The sequence below is a fragment of the Castanea sativa genome, chromosome 2, assembly GCF_040712315.1.
Source record: "Castanea sativa cultivar Marrone di Chiusa Pesio chromosome 2, ASM4071231v1".
Classification (NCBI taxonomy): Eukaryota; Viridiplantae; Streptophyta; class Magnoliopsida; order Fagales; family Fagaceae; genus Castanea; species Castanea sativa.
Genome location: NC_134014.1, coordinates 51,534,568 through 51,548,450, shown reverse-complemented (window position 1 = coordinate 51,548,450; position 13,883 = coordinate 51,534,568). Strand labels below are relative to the sequence as shown.

The following is a 13,883-nucleotide window of genomic DNA, read 5'->3' as shown; positions in this document are numbered from 1 at the left end:
ATATATCAATCTATAAAATTAATAAAATAAAATTTGGGATAAATTACACTTTTCTGCCCTAATTTATCAGATTGATTACAATTACAATGTCTTATGGACCAACTTTCAAAATGCACAACTAAACTAACATTCTAATATTAGGGGATCAATTGCATGTTAAGAAAGTTTGAGTGATATTATAATCAAGGTGAAAGTTTATAATAGAAAAGTATAATTTACCTCAAAATTTATTTATTTATTATATAAATGCAATAGTATTTCAACTTATGACATTTGCTCCATATAAAGACTTCGCTGATTAAGCTGGCGGAAACGGGTTTATAAAATTCTTAAGCTCATTCAGTCATTAAAAAAAGGAAGAAAAGGAAACAGGTTGGAAACCAGAGGCATGTGAGGTGGTGAACACCTAGCAAATCACATGAGGAAAGCCCACGTGAAGTGTCCCCCCATAACATTTTGGGCATGAGAGGAATAGGTACTTCTGTTCCAAAACTTGCATTGAGTTTTCTGTGTGCCCCAGATAGATTCCGCACCAGCAACAGCAAGCTGGTCGATCGAGAAGTACTCTGCATTATTTCTAAACTAAAATAAAAAAAAACCAACGGTCAATAAGAATTTGGAGGAAAGACAAAAGACAAAATAAAAAGGAGAGAGGGATCGAAGTTCAAAGACCTACATTGTATTTGGATGGGATGAATAACTTAATTTGATGCAGAAGAAAGAATCAACCGTAAAGTCCCGTCACCAAGTGTTACCTTCTTTTTTTTCTTTTTCTTTTTTTATATATCATGACTGAATTTCACGTCTATCAAGACTATAATCTGTGCAGTATTGTAATGCGTTCACATTTGGGAGTTTTGGCATGTTCCATTCCATCTCTTTTAGTTTACTCTTGTCATGCAGTGCTGCTGCATGTAACAATGCTTATGATTATTATTATTATCATTACTATGTATCCTATGTAAACGCATACATGGATGCATTAAACACAATTTTTATTATAAAAATATAAATAATTAGTCAAATTAATTTAAAATAAATAGTATATGACACATGCATACGTGTATATACATTTAAAATTAAACGCAATTTTTAATATTATTTATGATCATTTTTTTTCTAATTTTTAATAAGATAGAAGTGTGGTGATTTTTGTTGAGTATATATAATTAGTTTTTTTATTTAAAATTTTATAGTTCATTAATATTAGATTCTCAGTCTTTTGCACTTATTAGCTCACTTGGCCAAAAAATTAAAAAAATTAAAATGGATGATTATGGTGTGGTCCCCACATAAATTAGACACATGGCGCAGAATTGGATTCTAATTTCAAAATCTAATTGAACTTTTTCTAAGTTTTACCTATTTATATATATATATATATATATATATATATATAGAGAGAGAGAGAGAGAGAGAGAGAGAGAGAGATTTTAACTTTGTTTTCATCTTTTACTACATATGCAAGTTTTAATTAACTTAATTTACTTACCATGTAATATTCATCATATTAATCATTCTTTTAGATCAATATTTTTAAAATAATAATAATTTAGAGATTACACTATAAAATATACCACTAGTTTAAAAATTATAAAAAAATTAATCAATTATAAATAAACTAAATAATACTTACATGCTCATAAGACAATCTGGAAATCTTATGGATAATAAATAGGGTACATCCTTCAAGCCCATGGCTCACCACCCGAATGTTCCAAGGGACACAAGGCACATATCTTTCATTCTTTTTATATATATAAATAATTACTTATCAGCATAAGAGTAATAAAAGGCAAAAAGTGATATATAAATTATCTACTTTAAAGAATATATACTTTAATGTAATAAGCTATTCATGATATAAAAATCACAAGTCAATAACCTTTATGTCAAATGACATTTTTTATTATTTTCAACCGATATTTCACTCACCACTTTAAATGTTTTAGAAATAATAAGAGAAATAAAATAATGTATTAGTCATATATATAAACATAGTATATTTTAAAAAAATATAAACCATTAGTGAAGTTTTATGTATAAATTCTTAACAATTATCAACAACAACAATGTTATATATACTACCGCGCACTCTTGGTGCGGTGGTTACTTCACAAGTATAAATGCTTGTGGGGTGTGAGGGGGGCAAGGCCGAGGTTCAAGTCTCCAAGAGGGAGCTTCACACACATTTACACTTAGATTAGGCTAGAGTAGAATTCTATCTTGTATAAAAAAAAAATACAATGTTATATACATAATAAACTTTACAATTTTGTTCGTGATTATTTTTTTTGTTACCAATTCTATTTAGCACAACACTTTACACTCACACCATTTTTATTGTACATCATCCTTCAATATGTATATAATTTGTTAGGTCATAGCCGCATTTATTGTAGATGGCTCTAGAGATTATAGAATTCAATAAATCTAGGACCACCAAGTTAGGTTATGTAGTTATTCAGCCAAAAAAAAGTTAGGTTATGTAGTCGAGAAGAGAAGTCTAAACCGAGTCAAGTCATAAAGACATATATATTGTCAAGGACAGGTCATATGGTATTATAGCCGCGATTGCAGAGTGGTACACATCAAATGGGACAATTATTACCGCAACTATTTTATATGCCAAATTATAATTAGTTACTTATCATTATTATATGAATTCGCTTCTTTTTCTCAGCTACTCACAACTTGTAACGAGGACAACACCATGACAAATTGTACTATCTCTGTTCCACTTTGTTTGTTCTATTAAAAAAGTCAAACTTTTTAAGGGAACATTATTTATTGTCTTGTTTATCTTATAAAAATGTATAAATTTTCAAAACTACTCTTAAATAAATTTATAAAAAATAATTTTAAAAATAAAATAAAGGTATAATAAAAATATTAATAAATTAATTATTTTTATTTTTAAAAATAAAAAAAAATATTTTGAAACGTACTAAAATGGAGTAATATTTTAAGTGGTGTTAGAATTTTTGTTACAAAGAGAGTAGAATAGTGGCTGCAAAGCAAAGTAGATATATTTAGTAGTGTAGTAGGTATCAAGGGGTCCAATACCCCCTATAGGTATAGATAGAGATTAGTGTAGAAGACCGTAGCGTAGGGACCTTTGCTTGGCTTGTAAGTGACGTCCACGTTGGAAACGACGTGTGAACACCTCAATATAGGGCCCCCACCATCCAATCTTCAATATATATATATATATATATATATTTTGGGGGGTGGGTCCCACCATCGATGCAAGTTGATTGAATTTTTGAACGATCCTTTTCCTTTCGCTTCCTTCTTACGCAAACTTTGGTTTACACACATTCTTTTCTCTTTCCTTCATTCCTTACTCATTTCTCAACGTTTTGACTTAAAATAGCTTAACCATGGTTAACTACTTAACCCCGCCCTCTTTCCTCTCCACCCACCAATCCATCCTCAGCCTTTTTAGCTCGCCTACCTAATCTAGATTATGACCACCCAAAAAAGGCATTAAAAAACACCTAATCTGGATTGGATTAGATTAGCTTTCTCTCTTTCAATTTACTCTCTTCTTCTTTTTTTTCTCTTTACACAGGATAATATTCAGTCGGACCCCATGGATTTTGAGGTCTTGTTCCTTATTGATAATGATTCTTTTAGTGGCCATGACCTTTCTCATCACTATTTACTGCACAAATTAAAAGAAAAATTCAAGTTTTTATATAGTATTTTATTTAATTTAAGATGTTATCTATTATCACTAGTGTTATTAACATATTTTAAGGTTAGTTTTTTTTAGATAATTTAATTGTCATCCCAGATGATAGATGGCACATCATATAGTTTGTTTATTTATGGTATATTCATTTATTTTAATTTATAAATCGAGCTAAATGGAGAGTAAAGTGAAAGACGAAAGTTATACATAGATATTCATGGCCTATTTATTTTATTTTATTTTATTAGAAGATTCATGGCCTATTTATAATTAACCTGAGGAAGTTAAGCATATATTTTATTCTAGTGAAAGGTAATTTTAGTCAAATCTTGGAACTCACTTTATTTTATTCGAATCATGCTTTTATGATAAGTCTTGTGAGTACATAAAGCTAATTCTCTTCCAAAAAAAAAAAAAAAAAGCTAATTAAATAGGATTTCTCGCATCGTTTTATATGATACTTTGTAGAAATTGAGTGATTCGGAATAATGACGCCTTGATAAATATATTGTGCCCATAACAATAGTCTCATCAAGGCTCCGGTAATATTCGTATTATTCTTTTCGTAACATGGGCCGTGACGTGAGGTCAATAAGTCCATGCTAGAGATCTATTTTTTTGTTCAACAAAAAAAATGATATCTAGACATTATCTTACTAGAAATGATCCCCTACCATTTAAATCCTCCACTTTCAACTTTTTAGACAAATGAGCTACATGTGGTGACATTTAAAAAAACCCAATGATCTTAAAAATCTCATGTAAACTACACAAAATCAAATAGATGCCATATGTCATAAATTTAGCTGAAACTTAAAAGAAATTAGAGGATTTAAATGTGAGGGGACCTAGTTTAATATGGTTGGATTTTTTCTTTTTCATTAGAGTGATATTAAGAATTCAATAAATTTTACAATTAAACATGTTTTACAAATTAATGTGTCATCAATCTCTAAAAATTCATTTAGAAATTTATGATTATTGTTGAAATGGTGTCAATTGTATTTATTGACATGTAAATTCATAATCATTTTTGTACGTTAATAAAATTGATAATGATTTTATTATTTTATGCTTAGATTGTAGTGGGTCTATGTGTGAGGTAGTAGACCAATTTAGAAATGTTATAAAATGTTGTTGTGCCCTACATTTATGGTTAAATTAGTATGTAACTCATGCTTACGCACGAGATCGGAATGAAGAATCATAATGGTACTATTGATTTTAGCTTGGGTTATTAAACATATAGGACATAGTTTGATCAGTACAATCTGGAGATACTAAAATAGTTATTTTTTTATTATAATTTTCATGATATTGGTTATATCAAGTTCCTCATTACATTGCTATTACGTATATAATTTTGAAAATCACTATCAGATCTACATATACAATATCAATTCACAATTATTATTTATAAAATTCTACTAAATACAACACAAAATAAAATAATAAATTGGTCAAATAATATCTTTTAAATTGAATGGGAATAGGTGTATGGGATCGTTTAGCTCAATTACAGTTTGTTATGTTCAATATCTTCGTATACAAATATCTTTATAGAAACTGTATAAAAAATATGTTCATTAGTTCAGATAAAAAATAATAATAAAAATTTAAGCAATTTATTTTGCATAGAAAGCTAATCTTTTGTTATGTTCATATCTTCGTATATAAATATCTTAATAGAAACCGTATAAAAAATATGTTCATTAGTTCTAAGAAAAAAAAAAAATTAAACAATTTGATTTGTATGGAAAGCTAACAAAAGCAAAATCCAATTTTGATTGTAATTGAATTTTCTACAAACTATGGTTTAATATTTATATATATAACTTAGTTAGTAATGAATCGTACATAGTCATGGTATATTACATAAATGACTTATAAATTTGAATTATTTTTAGTTATATGATTAGTTTTTTATGATTTATTTATATTGGACTCCTCGTTTTTTATACTAAATTAACTCATTTGGCACAAATTAAAAAAAAAAAGATTAGATGGGACACGTGGCACAAGATTAAACTCTAATTGAAATCCAATTTTTACACTGAATTAACTTACTTGATACAAAAAATTAAAAACTTAGATTAGATGGGATACGTAGCACAAAATTAGACTCTAATTGAATTCTAACTTGAATTCCATTTGAATTTTCTCTCAGCTTCACCCATTAATTATATATATATATATATATATATATATATATATATATATATATAGATAGATAAAAGGATAAAACCTAGATATAATTATTTAGGTATTGTACATTAAGTTTGTTAATGAAATTCAATCACACGCTTGCTTTGGCAAATGAGTTATACAATTAAATTTAATTGCCCTTGGGAGAAGATAACACATTTTGTGTTGCATTGGCCAATGTAATCATATAGTTGAATTTAATTAAAAAACTTAAAGCCTAAAAATTGTATATAGAATTTTCCTGGAAAAATCATTTTTAAATTGATTTTAAGTTTTATTCAATTTATATTGAAAGGGTTTGTTTGTTAACACTCCCCAAGAAAAAACTTTATATATATATATATATATATATATATATATATATTCACAACTAACAGGGTAATTAGTTTTAATTTGATTAGCATACATTTTCACATTAGTTCACTACTAATACCTTATTATAACATCACTCATAATAAATTAAACAGCAATTATGAAAACTTTGAAAAATTATTAGGAATAGCGATTTGGTATTCCCTCGTATAAATAGTAAAATCTCACTATAATTATTTTTTGACATAATAATATGATACTCCCTCCGTCCCATTTAATTTGTCCTGTTTGAAAAGTCAAACTTTTTAAGGGAACATCATTTATTGTCTTGTCTAACTTTTAAAAATGTATTAGTTTCGAAAACTACCTTTAAATAAATTTGTTGATTTTCTTTTCAAATGGAGTAGTTTTGAAAATTAAATAGGAGTATAATAAGAACATTAGTAAATTAATGACTTTTATTATTAGAAATAGAACAATATTTTGGGATATCTCAAAATGGAATAAAGGACAAATTAAGTGGGATGGAGGGAGTATAAAATACTATTTTATTTAGAGAAATAAATTCCACATCTTACAAAATAATTACTTGGAAGAAAGTTAACAAATGTTTGGAAAAAATCAGTGATGATTTAAGAAATATTTTTAAAAACTTTTTATAGTGTAATATAAAAAAAAGTAACTAAGTTTTTTTATATTATAAATTTATATATTTATCTAAAAAAGTAGAATCATTTTTTTTAAAAATAGTTTATTAATAAAAATACTATAAAAGTACTAATCAACCGAATGACCAAAATTAACTGTGGTAGAAGCAAACTGTGGTTGAGTTTTCATAGATTTGCGTGATGAATCTAAATTGGCCTTTGGCTCACCTCTCTAGAATCCAAAGGCCGTTTTCTCTTTGCCCCTATAAAATCCAAAATGGTCGTTTTCTCTCTCTCTCTCTCTTTCTCTCTCTCTCTCTAGAATCGCCTTTACTGCTAAGCATGGCGCCGCAATTGACGATTACTTGTCCATCTCGCAAACTTTCGTCAGTGGTCACATGGGGCTACACGCGAACCATAAACTCAGACTTATAATAAATACTATAACAATAATGACACAATTGGTCCACTTAACTTAATTAAATTAGATTAAAATGTTAACCATGCTTATGTCCTTTTATCACTAAACTTCAACTTCAACTACAACTTGGTCGAATCTAAAAAAAAAAAATACAACTTGGTCAAGTGGGTTCTAGTTAGCTCAATCGATACAGTCTTGAATAGCTGTATAAAAGATTTGAGGTTCAATCTCCGCTTATATTAAAAACTAATTGGTGTTTTGATCTGATAATAAAGAGCTCACTAAGAGTAGACGCCATAAATTAACTCTCTTAAAAAAAAAAAAACTACAACTTGGTCCTTAGTGTGCACAGTTCACAAAACCAAACAATTCATTTTCTCCTCATTTCTCTTTTTTTTTTTTTTTTTTTTTTTTTTGGCTCACAAGCAATTAATAATCTCACTCAGCTCAGCACCACCACCAACAATGGTAGATTTAATATTAATGACCAAATTAAACACATTAATTTATTCATAAGTAGATTCATAGAGTTTTTTTTTTATTTTTTATATAAGATAAAATTTCTACTCTAGCCTAATCTAAGTGTATATATGTGTGAAGCTCCCTCCTAGAGACTTCAACCCCGACCCTTGCCCCCCACACTCCACAAGCATTTATACTTGTGGAGTGACTATCGCACCAAGGGTATGCGGTGGTAGTAGAGTCATATAGTTAGTGTGCAGAACATTGATTCATGTGTCTGCGTCTTTGATTTCTTTTTATATATTTTTTTAAGATTTGGTTTACTCCCAATACCTTTTTAAAAGCAATTTTCTTTTGTTTTAAACTCATTAACTAAATAAAAAGTAGGAATTAAAATTTGAAAAACAAGCTATTTTAGAGAGAAATTTCTAGATTAAATGTATCTGTGAATTGTATTATTGATTCACACTAATAAGATTACAAGTAATGAGATATTAATACATGAAAATTCCCTTAACAAGCTCTAACTAACTCAGCGGGAAATACTATTGGAATAACAGAATTTCTAATCACTTAATCATCACAGTACACGTGGCATCTCAACCATACCAGAATTTACACTAATCATCCCTTACTAAACTACATGTCGTGTGACTCAATTTCCTTAGAATAACTACAGGTCGTGTGCTCTATTGCTGCACCACCAGAGTGCTTTCTACAGAACCACCATTAGCTACTTTAGCTACACTAAGCCTACTGTGGTTTTACAAAATTCACTATCACTTATCATTGTATATTTAAAACAAAAAAACATGTCTAATTAAAATAGTACTATAAATAAACCAAACTCATTTTTATAATCATAGAAATTATCTTAATTGGTTTTGAAATCAATGACATATAAAATTGATACTGACACGAAATGATTTTCTTTTTTTATGATAAATATGAGATGGTTTCACTCAATTATTGTTTTGTTTTTGCTTTTGAACAATTTTCATATTATTATAGAATTTATAGAAGACACGAAATGGTTTCCATGATCAATATTGAGGATTTTTGTCTCTCTTTTTGACCAAGGACAATTCTTCCACCTATTTATGACTATATATATAAATTTAAATTTAAATAAAGTAAACACCATCTGTTCAATAAAATGATTGGAACGTGTCATCAATTTCATCATTATTTGAGTATTATATCTATAATTTTTTTATTCTAAGCAAAAATTTATAAATTTCAATTGACTATTTCATATCTCAAATACATAATTGTGCTTAGAAAATGTGAGATGGAGAGGGCTTGGGAGGAATTTCCTCCTTTGCATTTAACCTAATACAATATGAGTCCGTGTTCAAAACATACCACATGTTTGCATCTCAATGAGTTTAGTGCATTGGAATATTGGACCAAACTCGTGTGAGATAATTAGTTTGTTAATAAGGTACCAAATTCTCTATAAATGGTGGGTTCTAGATAGCTCAACTGATAAAATTTCTGATGGTTGTATAAGAGATCTGAAGTTCAATTCCCGCCTACAACAAAAATTGATTAGTGTTTTGGTTTGATGATAAAGAGCTATCATCAAGAGTGGACGTCATAGGTTGAAACCCTCTAAAAAAAAAACTCTATAAATGATTATTATTATCTATGTTTTGTTTAAAACATTACAATAAATAGTATAAATCCAATTAAGACATTTATGACCCTAAAAAAAAATTAAGACATTTATTATACTACATTATATAATAATTATGATTTTTTTAGGAAAATAATTTAAATTAATCAACACTTTGCACTTGGATTATAACTTGGTTTGGTACAACTTATTTTATGTGGTTTAATAACAACAAAATTATAATGACAAGAGCCTTATATCTCAAAGACATTGCTTGGTGCTTCTAATAAATTTGATGAGGGCTCAAATTTTCTCTACCTCCACTTCGTTTGTATTAAAAAAGGATACCATTTTATCTAAAAAGAAATGTATATAAACAAATACTTTAAATTATAAAAAAAAAACAAACAAAACCATCTATAGATGTTTAGTTGCCCTTCGTCCAATGCCATTTTGACCTAATCTTTTTTTTTTTTTTGCCATGCTTTTCAGCATAAACACAAAACTTGATCATCATTTCTTAAAGAGTAATGTTTCGTTTATAATATTTTTACAATAAATTCTAAGTGATATACTATTACTGATTCTAATTTGGACACTGAACATTACTTTTTTAATCACTAATAACAGTTGTCATATAAGAATTATTGTGAAATTATATAAAAATATTGTGAAGATAATATTACTCTTTCTTAAATATACATGTTTTAATTTAAAACAGAATCTAAGTTTAAAACAAGAAACTTTAACTACCTTTTTTGGTACGTGAGGTAGATGGTTGTGATGATTGTAGTCTTGAAAATGAAGGTGTACCAATTCAATTAGGTTTTACATTGAGTGTCGTAATAAGGTCCTCAAATTTATTAATTTTTTTTATTATTGAAGAGAAAGTCTATATACATTAAAAAAAAAAAATATTTGACACTTGTTAAGGCAAGTTGTCAATAGTAATTAAAAAAATAATTTAAATAATAGATCAAAACGAGAATAAAAAATGTAAGTAAAATAACAAAATACACAACTTTTATTACAACTCCTATACGTAAACCTATCACTTTTTTTTTTTATGACTCAAAACTCGCCAACTGTGACAAAATTGTGTATTTTATTATAGTTCTAGCATTGTTAGGATGAAAATGAGCAACAGCAGCCCAATAAGAAATATTTTCATATATATATATATATATATATATATATATATATATATTTTGGTTTATATAAGATGTAATGGTGATGTCACATAAAATGGCAGAATATGAACCACAACTCTCCAGTGTAGTCTTATCTAAGGTAACATTGTCCATCATCTAACATCAAGCGGTCCAGGGGAGTTGCATTTAGAGGGCGTTTGGTTTCAACGTCCACGTCCTGCGTTTACATTTTGGTTTTTTTTTTTTTTTTTTTTTTCAGCGTGTCTGTTACTGTTCATTGGTCATGAACAGTGATTTTAGGCCAATGAACAGTACTTTTTGGCATGAACAGTATTTTTTACACATTTAAAAATTATTTTACTACAGTATTTTCAATTTTCAGTTTTCAATTTTCAACAATAAGTTCTATCCAAACAGACTCTTTGAGAACTAGCACATCACAGATTCATCAGCACCCACAAGGATATTTCATAAAATTGGAGAGGCAAAGGCAAGGGGCGTGTCGTTTTACAGTGGAGAAAAAAAAAACAAAAACACATTAAATTCCAAAAGTAGACAACGAGAGTGCAACAGTAATAGTCAACCAAACGCACAACAAATCAAGCATCAACACGTGTGTGGCAACCGCTTAGCTACCGACACCTGCGAGTCACATTAGTACAAATGTACACTACGTGTCAGAACCGGATTGGCCAACCATTATCGAATAAAGGCATCCTTTGAAGAGAGTAGAGTGTGTGTGAGAGAGAGAGAGAGAGAGAGTTGTGATTAAATTAATCAACAAAAAACTTGGTTAGAGCAGTGAAATTTAGAGGTTTTAGGTGGACAAAACCGTGGGCTAGAGGTTATATAAGCGAAGATAGAGGCTAAACTTTAGAATGCAAGAGTGCGAGTAAGGTCACAAAGAAAAAAAAAAAAAAGAGAGCCAGAACTCAAATTTTCTCTCAACTCTCTTCCTTTGCAATTGTAACTTTGATCATTTTCTTTGTTTTCAACTTCACTCCCCCCCCCCCCCCCCCCCCCCCCCCAACTCTCTTTATTCCCCGCTTCTCTGAATCCCTTTCTGTCATCGTCTGTCTTTCAAGCTTGTGTTTTTTTGGGTTTGTTTTCTTGGGTTCAAAGAAAAAGCAAAACCCAGAAGTGTGTTTTTGAAAGCCAGGTGATTCAGAATAGAGATCTCAGGTTTTTTTTTTCTCTTGGTAAAGTTTTAAAATTTTCACTTAACAACTAAAGAGGGTTGTTTTTCTATCCCTCAGGTTGGTTTTTTTTTTCAATTTTCAAGGTCCAAATACTAGGTTGTTTATACAGGTCTCTTTGTTTTTTTTTTTCTTTTTTTTCTTTTCTTTTTCTGGGGTTTTCCTGTTTTCTACAAAATTAACACCTGTTCTTTAGTTTTGATAAGAAGCAGGTTGATTTCAAAGAAAACCTTTTTTTGGTTTTTTTGGTTTCCTTGTTAAAATTTTAGTCTTTTGCAGTCTTTGCTTGTAACTTTGTTGAGAAGATGGCAGCAGCTATAGGTATTTACAATAGCAGCTCAACATCAATTCTCTCTGATCCTATAGGAGAAGAGCTAATGATAGCACTACAACCTTTTATGAAAAGTGCTTCACCAACCTCTTCTTTATACATGTCTTCTTACTCTTCTTCTTCACCTCCAACTTCTCCCTCTACTTCTTCTTCTTCTTTCACATCTTACCCTTCTTGTTCTTACTCTACCAACTCTCCCCCTCAGCCCAACTTGTACCCTGACTTTTGCTCCCCATCGAGTATCCAAATGTTTTGCCAAGGGTTCTCGAGCCATAATAACCAAATGGGTCTTGAGCAACAATCAGGCACAATAGGGCTCAACCACCTTACCCCATCTCAAATCCTTCAAATTCAAGCCCAAGTCCAACTCCAACAACAACAGCAACAACAAATTGCTGCTTTGGCTTCAGCTTCACTTCAAAACCAAAGGCTAAACCAATGGCAGCACCAAAAAGCAAACAACCTCAACTTCCACCTTGGCCCAAAAGCCGTCCCTATGAAACATGTTGGCACTCCTCCGAAGCCCACAAAGCTATACCGGGGAGTGAGACAGAGACATTGGGGCAAATGGGTCGCTGAGATTAGACTCCCAAAGAACAGAACACGCCTCTGGCTTGGTACCTTTGATACAGCTGAAGAAGCAGCTTTGGCTTACGATAAGGCTGCTTTTAAGCTCAGGGGTGAGTTTGCTAGGCTCAATTTCCCTCATCTCAAGCACCAAGGAGCTCACATATCAGGCGAATTCGGTGACTACAAGCCCCTCCATTCCTCTGTAGACGCCAAGCTCCAAGCAATTTGCCAGAGCTTGGCTAATTCACAGAAGCAGGGGAAAACAGAGGACCCATGTGTTGTTTCTGATACAAAGCCTACAATTCCAATTCCTCCAGCTCCTTTGAATGCAAATTCGGTCTTTGATGGTTTACCAAAACCAGAATTGAAAAAGGAAATCGGGTTTCTCGAAGTGGAGGATTGTAAGGTGGAAAATCCTTCATCATCATCGTCCGATGATTCATCATCATTGGCAGGCTCTTGTTCACCAGAATCCGATATCTCATTCTTGGAGCTCACAAAGTGGGATGACATTGAGAATTTTGGGTTGGATAAGTTTCCTTCAGTGGAGATTGATTGGGCAGCCATCTAATAAGCTTTAGTCACTGTGTAATCTTTGTACCTTTTTAGTTTTTGGTTGGGTTATCTCTTGCTCTTTCTAATGTCTAGGTTTAGTTTGGGGTCTCCAGCAGCTTCTGCAATAAATTTTTGAAAACTTGCAGAGGTTTTGCTCAGCTTAATTAGGAGTCAGTCAGTAAAGTAAAGGGCATGGGATTAGTTCGGTCAGTCAGATGTTTATGGTTGTTAGTAGTATTCAAGGTTTCTCCATCTTGGTCCTGCTGGTACTTTTTTTCCTTGCATGGCCGTGGAGAATTTGAAGTTTATGTCTTTGTTGTAATTTGCACTTGAGTGTAACTGTCTTTGAAAATATAATAAAAGTTCTACTTTCTGTATTTTGTGTAAACCATGGTGAGCATATGAACTGTTATTATTAATTTTAATTTGTTTGTGATCTCAATTTGTCTGGACAACATTGCACCTCATCTTCAACTCTATGTGGACTGTCATTAATGGATTTTATTTTTATGTGGTGTAAATGTAATATTCTATATAGATGAGAGCGTGTCGTGAACTTGGATTTATACGGAATATAAGGTCGATTTGGGTTGTACAAGAACTTTGTGTAGAATATTAGGACGATTTGAGTAATACAAGAGATTACCAGAATCGAAACTATAACCTGATTAACTTTTGATAAACAATTAAAAGTTAATCAAGTTATTATTATTGGAAT

At 30.3% G+C, this 13,883-nt stretch overlaps 1 protein-coding gene across 1 annotated transcript; it reads left to right on the top strand.

Moving 5' to 3' along the window:
* The first annotated feature begins 11,396 nt into the window (after positions 1 to 11,396).
* On the top strand, positions 11,397 to 13,553 carry LOC142623613 (ethylene-responsive transcription factor ERF060-like). The gene has a single exon (XM_075797051.1). The coding sequence runs from the start codon at positions 12,015 to 12,017 to the stop codon at positions 13,179 to 13,181; it is 1,167 nt and encodes a 388-aa protein (XP_075653166.1). The 5' UTR covers positions 11,397 to 12,014; the 3' UTR covers positions 13,182 to 13,553.
* The last annotated feature ends 330 nt before the right edge of the window (positions 13,554 to 13,883 follow it).